This window comes from Biomphalaria glabrata, chromosome 3, assembly GCF_947242115.1.
Source record: "Biomphalaria glabrata chromosome 3, xgBioGlab47.1, whole genome shotgun sequence".
Taxonomy (NCBI): Eukaryota; Metazoa; Mollusca; class Gastropoda; family Planorbidae; genus Biomphalaria; species Biomphalaria glabrata.
The window spans coordinates 6,603,269-6,615,272 of NC_074713.1; the positions used below are offsets into that span (position 1 = coordinate 6,603,269).

A 12,004-nucleotide genomic window follows, 5' to 3' on the forward strand; every position below is an offset into this window, starting at 1 on the left:
TGAGCCCAGACCCAGCCCTAAGGGCCCCCGTTTGGGCCAACGTTCATCCCCCAAACGGGGCCCATGAGTTTAGCCCTCTCAGGCCCCTCAATTTTTCCCCGTACTGGCCCCATGAGGTTTCCATCAGGGCTTCATCTGGGCCCCCTAACTGAACCCAGACTCAGCCCTAAGGGCACCCGTTTGGGCCTACGTTCACCCCCCAAATCGAACCCATGTGTTAAGCCCTTTCAGGCCAATTAATGTTTTCCCCGTACTGGCCCCATGAGGTTTCCATCACGGCGTCATCTTGGCCTTCTGATTTCGCCCAGACTCGACCCCTAAGGGCCCCATTTGGGCTTTCATTAATTCTCCCCAAAGGGCCAAGTATCTATAGCCTTATTGGGGCCCACAAGTCCTTTTCCTTACTGGTCCCAGACGGATCTCACAAGGGGATTTTCTGGGGCCACTGACTGAGCCCAGACTCAACCGAGTTCTTCCCCCAATTGGGGCCCATGTGGTTAGTATGGGCAGGCCCAATTGGGGGTCCTTACCGGGCCCGAACATTTTGCTATCAGGGATACAGTTATTGTATGCAGCGTTTACATCAGTTTTTATATTGTTCGTAAAAAATTTTCTGATAAATTTAAAATATCAAAAAATATAGTTTTCATTAAATATGTAAATAAAATTATTAAATCAAAAGAATCGTCCTTATATATTGTATAACAATAAAACACTTGTTTTTATTTCATAGCTATATACATATATATTAAAACGAAATATGTTAATGTAAAAAAAAAAACGAAGCAATAAAAAGTTTATATAAAAAAATAACAAAACATTCAATGAGTTTATTGTGTTTATAATGAAATGGGAGACTATCCGAACCAATTATATTGAGCTCTTTTTTTGTCTCCCCTTGAATTTCATTACGCAACGAGTTTCCTGGCCGACGGTCTCGTCCGAGATAAGAGCGAGGCGGGGAGGGCACTCCTTGCCAGTAGGACGAGAAGGGGGAAGGTGGTGGGACCGTAACTGTATTACGCAAAATTCAGACCGCCAGCCGACGCCCAGCAGTGAAACAATGGGGCGAATCTCTCCATCCCCTACTACTTATGGGCCCCATTCATCTAAGGGGGGTTTTGAATGGGCGCATGACGGGGTAGGAAAGGAAAAAACTGCCCCGCACGACTATCCGGTTCCCCGTGCGGGCCCCTAACTCAGCCCGGGCCTGAACAGGTAGCTTTGCTGGCTGGGTAAGGGTGTTACTCTAGTCAAATGTTTTAAGTTTAGCAGTTTCCCCTTTAAGTCGTATCCATTACTCCTAAGGTACACATTTAGGTCTAGACATAGACTAGATTTTTTTTATTTAAATTTTACAAGCTAAGCTATTGAAAGCTATTAAATCTAGATCTAAGACAAAACTGATCTTGGCTGCACTGGCCTTTATCGCTAAAAAAAACAACAACGGAAGTAGACAAAAAACAAAAAGTAAACAATAGTTCCTATAGAGTCTATGGATCTAGATATCTAGAATCTTTATCTAGACAATGTCTAGACATCTACTAGACTAGTGTGCTACATCTAGATCTAGTTTAGAGAATATTTTCTTACACTGGTATCGTATTTATATATAGATCTATAACCAGACTAGTAATCTAGATTCTCTATGGATTCATCTGGTACTGGAGCTTCTAGAAGTCGTTTTAAGAAAAGTCATAATGATAATCCTAGTATTATAATAAATGATCATGATGGTAATCGTGGACGTGAAGATAGAAATAGTAATACTTCATCTTCAAATAGTGAGTGACAGTCATATAAATATAATAAAATTATTAAATTTATTATAATAGTAATCATTAGTTAGATAGTAAGTATAAATAGTACTTGTAACCAAGCCGCACTACAAAAAATAATTCATCATTCAGAAATACCAATAATTCTTCTCTGTGTATAATAAATTATTATATATTGTCAATATTGATGTAATTTATATATTAATAGTGTTTATTTAATTTATAAATTCAGACTGCATACAATGTAATGAATGTAAAATGTATAGATGCAATTACAAAAAAAAAAAAAAAACATCAACAAATACTTAAAAAGAAAAACAAAGCTTATACAAAGTGTAATTGATAATTGTGTCATTTTGTTTGGATCAGTCATGTAATTTTAAAAAATTGATTTTGGTGTTGTCAGGTAAAAGAAATAATTGTGCAAAATTTCAGCTTGATCTGGGATTGGGTGTCAGAGAAATAAACTTTTTATCAGACAGACAGGGTGAGTTGATATAAGCTTTTTTAAAAAAAAAGAAATATACAAAATTTGTATTGTCTATTGTAAAGATTATTGAAATTATATCTTCCTATCCCCTGCACCCCTGTCCAGCGTGTCTAAAAAAATGGTTAAAATACTTAAAATGTACTTGCTTTTGTTGTTTAAAAAAAAAGGACAGTGTCAGTCCTTTCATACCATAGCTTTCCTGCTTTAGATTTTAAGAAAAATAAAAAAAAATATTTTTTAATTACATTTCAAAGTTAATTTATTGTAAACATTACTTTGTTCCCCCCCCAAAAAAATATTCAGGAAAGCGTCTCAAGGTGAATGACTCATCTTTAAGTAAAGATTCTCCCATATTTAAAGCCTTCAACATTTTTCGAGAGGAGCTTGACAACAGAAATAATCGTTATGAAAGAATTGTCAAAATTAGTAGGGACATTACAATTGAAAGTAAAAGAATTATATTTCTGTTGCAACGAGTTACAGGGTAAGGATAGATCTTCTTTAACTTTTTGTTTTTGAATATTTTAATAATGAAATAGTTGTTGTGTTTTTGTTATTTTATTGGCCATTTTTTGTTATTTTTTCTAAATACTAAGATCGGAAGAGTCAGAGAAAGTGTTTGCTGAGGCCAAAGACAAAATACTTGATTTGAACAGGACAAAGTTTTTAGAATTAGCCCATGAGCTGCATGGACAGGATCCCTACCAATTTGTTAGAGCTTACTCTCCTGGTATGTTGGTTGTCATTTGTTACTGTAAAATGTGATTTAGTCTTGTCACAGTAGGGCCTATTTCTAGTTTAAAAATGCTACCTCAAAAGCCTAACCTTTAAGAAGTCAATTCTAAAAAAAAACAACCTGGAAAAAAAAGAATTTATTATAAATGCACAAAATAAAATTAATAAATAATTGAATTGGTTAAGTAAGTTATACTATATTAATGAAATTAACACTTTAAGTAAACAGAGCAGTTATTTATTAATCCAATTTGACTTGAATGTTTCCCATATGTAAAGGCATAAGATAACATACATCAAAACGGGCAATAACAGATAATAAGATTGAATGAAGGGACATGATTCAATCAACACACAACTTTAAAAAAATAGAAAAATATGTCTAGTTACTTTTAATACTGTTAAAGCAAGCCTGAAAAATACTCAATATCCCGGTAGGCTTTATACACTGCGGTATCAGTACTTTGGCTTACTAAATTTTCAGGAAAATAAAATAGCTATACACATTCATGCTTGTGTGACTGGGTGAGCTTTTCTTATTTGAAAGTTTAATAACTGCTGCTAACTTCCTATAGCATCCTACCGCATATAACAATGCATCTTACCAAAATAAGGGCCTTTGGGATATACTGATTTACTATGAATGTTATTTAAAATTCTACTTACTATTTCAATGTTGTGAATATTTCCTTTTAAATTATCATGATGACCTTTTCTAGAATTCTTAATGATTTTGTTCTCAAAACTTGGTAATCAATGTGTTTTTTTTTATTTCTCCCCATTTCAAGGTTTACAAGAATATATTGAAGCTGTAACTTTTTATCATTACTTACATTCCGAAGAGCTTATAGGATTAGAGCGAATTCAAGCAGATCTCATATATTTGGTAAAAGCACAAGATGCCCCAGGTCTAAGCTCTCTAAAATTATCACAGTTTAGAAATCAGCATTCTATAACTTTAAATTAAATGCAAAGAACGAAAAAAAAAAAGAAGTAAAACATATAGGAACCTATACATATTTTTATGAAAATAAAATAATTAAAAAACAGCAATATTGTTTGTATTAATAATCTAAGTGAGTCTATCCGAGCCAACATATCAAAGTCATGGTTTTCTTTTTTTTTTTTACCTCTTCTCGAGTTATGTTACGTAATAACTTTCTATGTTTCGTCTGAGATAACAGCTAGACCGGGAGAGCATTCCTTGTCAGTAGGGAGAAAAGAGAGAGAGAAACTAGAGGCAAACTGAGCCCAGACTCAGCCCTAAGGGCACCCGTTTGGGCCAACGTTCATCCCCCAAATGGGGCCAATGTGTTTAGCCATATCAGGCCCCTCAATGTTTTCCTCGTACTGGCCCCCATGAGGTTTACATCAGGGCTTCAATTGGGCCCCCTAACTGAGCCCAGACCCAGCCCTAAGGGCCCCCGTTTGGGCCAACGTTCATCCCCCAAATGGGGCCATCGTGTTTAGCCCTTTCAGGCCCCTCAATGTTTTCCCCGTACTGGCCCCATCAGGGCATCATCTGGGCCCCCTAACTGAGCCCAGACTCAGCCCTAAGGGCCCCCGTTTGGGCCAACGTTCATCCCCCTAATGGGGCCCACGTGTTTAGCCCTAGCAGGCCCCTCAATGTTTTCCCCGTACTGGCCCCATCAGGGCTTCATCTGGGCCCCCTAACTGAGCCCAGACTCAGCCCTAAGGGCCCCTGTTTGGGACAACGTTCATCCACCAAATGGGGCCCATTTGTTTAGCCCTTTCTGGCCCCTCAATGTTTCCCCGTACTGGCCCCATGAGGTTTCCATCAGGGCTTCAACTGGGCCCCCTAACTGAGCCCAGACCCAGCCCTAAGGGCCCCCGTTTGGGCAAACGTTCATCCCCCAAATGGGGCCCATGTGTTTAGCCCTAGCAGGCCCCTCGATGTTTTCCCCGTACTGGCCCCATCAGGGCTTCATCTGGGCCCCCTAATTGAGCCCAGACTCAGCCCTAAGGGCCCCCGTTTGGGCCAACGTTCATCCCCCAAATGGGGCCCATGTGTTTAGCCCTTTCTTGCCCCTCAATGTTTCCCCGTACTGGCCCCATGAGGTTTCCATCAGGGCTTCAACTGGGCCCCCTAACTGAGCCCAGACCCAGCCCTAAGGGCCCCCGTTTGGGCCAACGTTCATCCCCCAAATGGGGCCCACGTGTTTAGCCCTAGCAGGCCCCTCAATGTTTTCCCCGTACTGGCCCCATCAGGGCTTCATCTGGGCCCCCTAACTGAGCCCAGACTCAGCCCCAAGGGCCCCCGTTTGGGCCAACGTTCATCCCCCAAATGGGGCCCATGTGTTTAGCCCTTTCTTGCCCCTCAATGTTTCCCCGTATTGGCCCCATGAGGTTTCCATCAGGGCTTCAACTGGGCCCCCTAACTGAGCCCAGACCCAGCCCTAAGGGCCCCCGTTTGGGCCAACGTTCATCCCCCAAACGGGGCCCATGAGTTTAGCCCTCTCAGGCCCCTCAATTTTTCCCCGTACTGGCCCCATGAGGTTTCCATCAGGGCTTCATCTGGGCCCCCTAACTGAACCCAGACTCAGCCCTAAGGGCACCCGTTTGGGCCTACGTTCACCCCCCAAATCGAACCCATGTGTTAAGCCCTTTCAGGCCAATTAATGTTTTCCCCGTACTGGCCCCATGAGGTTTCCATCACGGCGTCATCTTGGCCTTCTGATTTCGCCCAGACTCGACCCCTAAGGGCCCCATTTGGGCTTTCATTAATTCTCCCCAAAGGGCCAAGTATCTATAGCCTTATTGGGGCCCACAAGTCCTTTTCCTTACTGGTCCCAGACGGATCTCACAAGGGGATTTTCTGGGGCCACTGACTGAGCCCAGACTCAACCGAGTTCTTCCCCCAATTGGGGCCCATGTGGTTAGTATGGGCAGGCCCAATTGGGGGTCCTTACCGGGCCCGAACATTTTGCTATCAGGGATACAGTTATTGTATGCAGCGTTTACATCAGTTTTTATATTGTTCGTAAAAAATTTTCTGATAAATTTAAAATATCAAAAAATATAGTTTTCATTAAATATGTAAATAAAATTATTAAATCAAAAGAATCGTCCTTATATATTGTATAACAATAAAACACTTGTTTTTATTTCATAGCTATATACATATATATTAAAACGAAATATGTTAATGTAAAAAAAAAAACGAAGCAATAAAAAGTTTATATAAAAAAATAACAAAACATTCAATGAGTTTATTGTGTTTATAATGAAATGGGAGACTATCCGAACCAATTATATTGAGCTCTTTTTTTGTCTCCCCTTGAATTTCATTACGCAACGAGTTTCCTGGCCGACGGTCTCGTCCGAGATAAGAGCGAGGCGGGGAGGGCACTCCTTGCCAGTAGGACGAGAAGGGGGAAGGTGGTGGGACCGTAACTGTATTACGCAAAATTCAGACCGCCAGCCGACGCCCAGCAGTGAAACAATGGGGCGAATCTCTCCATCCCCTACTACTTATGGGCCCCATTCATCTAAGGGGGGTTTTGAATGGGCGCATGACGGGGTAGGAAAGGAAAAAACTGCCCCGCACGACTATCCGGTTCCCCGTGCGGGCCCCTAACTCAGCCCGGGCCTGAACAGGTAGCTTTGCTGGCTGGGTAAGGGTGTTACTCTAGTCAAATGTTTTAAGTTTAGCAGTTTCCCCTTTAAGTCGTATCCATTACTCCTAAGGTACACATTTAGGTCTAGACATAGACTAGATTTTTTTTATTTAAATTTTACAAGCTAAGCTATTGAAAGCTATTAAATCTAGATCTAAGACAAAACTGATCTTGGCTGCACTGGCCTTTATCGCTAAAAAAAACAACAACGGAAGTAGACAAAAAACAAAAAGTAAACAATAGTTCCTATAGAGTCTATGGATCTAGATATCTAGAATCTTTATCTAGACAATGTCTAGACATCTACTAGACTAGTGTGCTACATCTAGATCTAGTTTAGAGAATATTTTCTTACACTGGTATCGTATTTATATATAGATCTATAACCAGACTAGTAATCTAGATTCTCTATGGATTCATCTGGTACTGGAGCTTCTAGAAGTCGTTTTAAGAAAAGTCATAATGATAATCCTAGTATTATAATAAATGATCATGATGGTAATCGTGGACGTGAAGATAGAAATAGTAATACTTCATCTTCAAATAGTGAGTGACAGTCATATAAATATAATAAAATTATTAAATTTATTATAATAGTAATCATTAGTTAGATAGTAAGTATAAATAGTACTTGTAACCAAGCCGCACTACAAAAAATAATTCATCATTCAGAAATACCAATAATTCTTCTCTGTGTATAATAAATTATTATATATTGTCAATATTGATGTAATTTATATATTAATAGTGTTTATTTAATTTATAAATTCAGACTGCATACAATGTAATGAATGTAAAATGTTTAGATGCAATTACAAAAAAAAAAAAAAAACATCAACAAATACTTAAAAAGAAAAACAAAGCTTATACAAAGTGTAATTGATAATTGTGTCATTTTGTTTGGATCAGTCATGTAATTTTAAAAAATTGATTTTGGTGTTGTCAGGTAAAAGAAATAATTGTGCAAAATTTCAGCTTGATCTGGGATTGGGTGTCAGAGAAATAAACTTTTTATCAGACAGACAGGGTGAGTTGATATAAGCTTTTTTAAAAAAAAAGAAATATACAAAATTTGTATTGTCTATTGTAAAGATTATTGAAATTATATCTTCCTATCCCCTGCACCCCTGTCCAGCGTGTCTAAAAAAATGGTTAAAATACTTAAAATGTACTTGCTTTTGTTGTTTAAAAAAAAAGGACAGTGTCAGTCCTTTCATACCATAGCTTTCCTGCTTTAGATTTTAAGAAAAATAAAAAAAAATATTTTTTAATTACATTTCAAAGTTAATTTATTGTAAACATTACTTTGTTCCCCCCCCAAAAAAATATTCAGGAAAGCGTCTCAAGGTGAATGACTCATCTTTAAGTAAAGATTCTCCCATATTTAAAGCCTTCAACATTTTTCGAGAGGAGCTTGACAACAGAAATAATCGTTATGAAAGAATTGTCAAAATTAGTAGGGACATTACAATTGAAAGTAAAAGAATTATATTTCTGTTGCAACGAGTTACAGGGTAAGGATAGATCTTCTTTAACTTTTTGTTTTTGAATATTTTAATAATGAAATAGTTGTTGTGTTTTTGTTATTTTATTGGCCATTTTTTGTTATTTTTTCTAAATACTAAGATCGGAAGAGTCAGAGAAAGTGTTTGCTGAGGCCAAAGACAAAATACTTGATTTGAACAGGACAAAGTTTTTAGAATTAGCCCATGAGCTGCATGGACAGGATCCCTACCAATTTGTTAGAGCTTACTCTCCTGGTATGTTGGTTGTCATTTGTTACTGTAAAATGTGATTTAGTCTTGTCACAGTAGGGCCTATTTCTAGTTTAAAAATGCTACCTCAAAAGCCTAACCTTTAAGAAGTCAATTCTAAAAAAAAACAACCTGGAAAAAAAAGAATTTATTATAAATGCACAAAATAAAATTAATAAATAATTGAATTGGTTAAGTAAGTTATACTATATTAATGAAATTAACACTTTAAGTAAACAGAGCAGTTATTTATTAATCCAATTTGACTTGAATGTTTCCCATATGTAAAGGCATAAGATAACATACATCAAAACGGGCAATAACAGATAATAAGATTGAATGAAGGGACATGATTCAATCAACACACAACTTTAAAAAAATAGAAAAATATGTCTAGTTACTTTTAATACTGTTAAAGCAAGCCTGAAAAATACTCAATATCCCGGTAGGCTTTATACACTGCGGTATCAGTACTTTGGCTTACTAAATTTTCAGGAAAATAAAATAGCTATACACATTCATGCTTGTGTGACTGGGTGAGCTTTTCTTATTTGAAAGTTTAATAACTGCTGCTAACTTCCTATAGCATCCTACCGCATATAACAATGCATCTTACCAAAATAAGGGCCTTTGGGATATACTGATTTACTATGAATGTTATTTAAAATTCTACTTACTATTTCAATGTTGTGAATATTTCCTTTTAAATTATCATGATGACCTTTTCTAGAATTCTTAATGATTTTGTTCTCAAAACTTGGTAATCAATGTGTTTTTTTTTATTTCTCCCCATTTCAAGGTTTACAAGAATATATTGAAGCTGTAACTTTTTATCATTACTTACATTCCGAAGAGCTTATAGGATTAGAGCGAATTCAAGCAGATCTCATATATTTGGTAAAAGCACAAGATGCCCCAGGTCTAAGCTCTGACCTGGAACTAACACTAGGGACCAACAGTTCGGAATGTTTATCTGTAAAAACTTTAGCTATTGAATCTAATACTAATGCAGAGTCAAGCGAGAAAGATACAACCGATCAGAATAGTACAACAAATGAGAATGGAGTAAGTGAAACCACTACTATCTTAGTTCCTGTGCCACCATCGGAATATTTGCTAGGAATAGGGGATTTCACTGGGGAACTGATGAGAATGGCCATCAATAGTGTTGGTGCCGGAGACTTGGAGAAACCATCAGTGGTAAGCTTTAATAATTTTACATTTATTTTAGAAGACAACTGCCACCTGCTCCATCATAACTTTGGTATGTCAAGTTGTGACATTGTGGGCGACTTCTGTCTATTATGGCAATAACTGAATGGTACAAAAACTCGATTATTCATTACTGTTTGAGACTGTATCAGCTCTACTTGTTGACAAGGGAACATGAAAGACATATGTGTTAGTCATTCAATGAACATATCTGTGTGTTGTGTCTGTCCTTTTTGTTGTTTTTAATTTAAAAAAAAGAGTCCTTGAAATAACAACACATTATCAATAAGGATCACCAACCTAAGTCTTTAAAGTGTCTGCAGTGTTTGTTTTTGTGTAAAAGTAACGTTGATACCAATGCATCACTGTGCTAAATGTATGTGATCATAAGAGATTTTAAATTGCCAAGTTATCCAGTGTATGGACCAAAGGTTTGCTCCCCATTGATCTGAAAGAACATGCTTCACTACATTTAAAAAGAACATTAAGACTTATCTGTTCAAAACTTTTTTAGATTAGTCATTTTAACTCTCGTTTATGTCTGTTATGTTATTATAGTACCTTGAGCTTACATTATGTTTGTTAACAACACTTTATAAATTAATTATTATTATAATCTTTAAAGTAATTATTAAATTTGTTCCCCAGTGCTCACATGTTTAGATATACATCTTTAAGTATTTTTTTTTCGGTTGATGGCACATAGTTAATTATGTATTATAAAACACACAAGAAATACCAAGAGATTGATAGTATGACACACAATGCTCTAGAAATCAGTATGACACACAGTGCTCTAGAAATCAGTATGACACACAATGCTCTAGAAATCAGTATGACACACAATGCTCTAGAAATCAGTATGACACACAGTGCCCTAGAAATCAGTATGACACACAATGCTCTAGAAATCAGTATGACACACAATGCTCTAGAAATCAGTATGACACACAGTGCTCTAGAAATCAGTATGACACACAATGCTCTAGAAATCAGTATGACACACAATGCTCTAGAAATCAGTATGACACACAGTGCTCTAGAAATCAGTATGACACACAATGCTCTAGAAATCAGTATGACACACAATGCTCTAGAAATCAGTATGACACACAGTGCTCTAGAAATCAGTATGACACACAATGCTCTAGAAATCAGTATGACACACAATGCACTAGAAATCAGTATGACACACAATGCACTAGAAATCTTGGAACTAATTGCCAAGTTAATAACTTGGGCATGAAAAAAAATAATTGAGGATATCAAGAAAACATATTTTAATTTTAGTAAATTTTAGTCAATGGCCAACCAATACAAACCTTGAAAAAAACAAAACAAAGTGTTGTGTATAAAATAGGCCAATGTATAGAGACCACATAATCTGAATAGTTCTGATTTGCCAAAAATCAAATTTCCTTTTTTTTTTTTTTAAATCATATTTCTTCATATACTTTGTTTTTTTTATTTCTTAAAGAATACTTCGTCCAACAATTTTTTATTCATTGTGTCTGTATAAAGGTTTCCAATATGATGCGCCTCATTCATGATGCCTTCACCACATTTGCTCATCCTCCCAGAGAGCTGTATCAAAAGATCAGAGTACTGAGACAGAGTCTGCAGAAGGTTGAGACAGCTTGTTACACTCTCAAAGTTCGGGGCTCAGAGATACCGAAACATATGTTGGCAGACGTCTTCTCAATATCAGCTCCATGTGCAGCTGATTCCTACAATGAAGAAATATCTGATGTTTACGATTAATTAAATTCACATTTTTATATAATCGTTCTTCTATTTCTTCAATTTGTTTTGTTGTAAGTTAGATAAGTGAGAGTTTTTTCATGTATAAACATTAGTTATATTACCTTTAAAACCCTTTCTAATTCTTTGAAGTGTGTCAATACTGTCAAATTCAGTAAGGAAAAAGAATGTCAGAATGTTGTTAAATTTGTTGTTTAACATCTGAAGAACAACAGGCTGAAGAAGAGGAAGTGGTTGTCTACTTAAAATAGTATACAGCTACTAAATGTAAATATTAAAATAAATACTGCGACTCTGCTACACAGTTTTCACTTTATCCTAGGTGATCCTGGAATGTAACATAGGTGAGAGATCACTTTATCCCAGGTTCTTTCTTTAAGGATTTTATTATACCGGTACCGGTATTATTTTCAGCAATAAACAAACTAGTGCCCAGATAAATAAGCCTCTCCTATTAAAATATGGTAAATGATGTTAGAGCTCTTTTGTTGTTCAAGAAATAACAAGAGCATATGAAGCTGTTATTAAGCAAAATATCTGCTGTGGGACACACATTCCATAGAAAAAGCCTTGTTGAAGGCAGATGCAGAAGAGGAAAAGAAAACTTAAATAGACCCCTAGCGGACAATGGCTTTG

General features: G+C 36.7%; 1 protein-coding gene across 1 annotated transcript; it reads left to right on the forward strand.

Moving 5' to 3' along the window:
• Nucleotides 1–1,342: 1,342 nt before the first annotated feature.
• On the forward strand, nt 1,343–11,390 carry LOC106055338 (translin-associated protein X-like). Its single transcript, XM_013211555.2, has 7 exons — nt 1,343–1,784; nt 2,572–2,752; nt 2,865–2,998; nt 7,975–8,155; nt 8,268–8,401; nt 9,195–9,595; nt 11,129–11,390. The coding sequence occupies exons 1-7, from the start codon at nt 1,649–1,651 to the stop codon at nt 11,366–11,368; spliced, it is 1,407 nt and encodes a 468-aa protein (XP_013067009.2). The 5' UTR covers nt 1,343–1,648; the 3' UTR covers nt 11,369–11,390.
• The last annotated feature ends 614 nt before the right edge of the window (nt 11,391–12,004 follow it).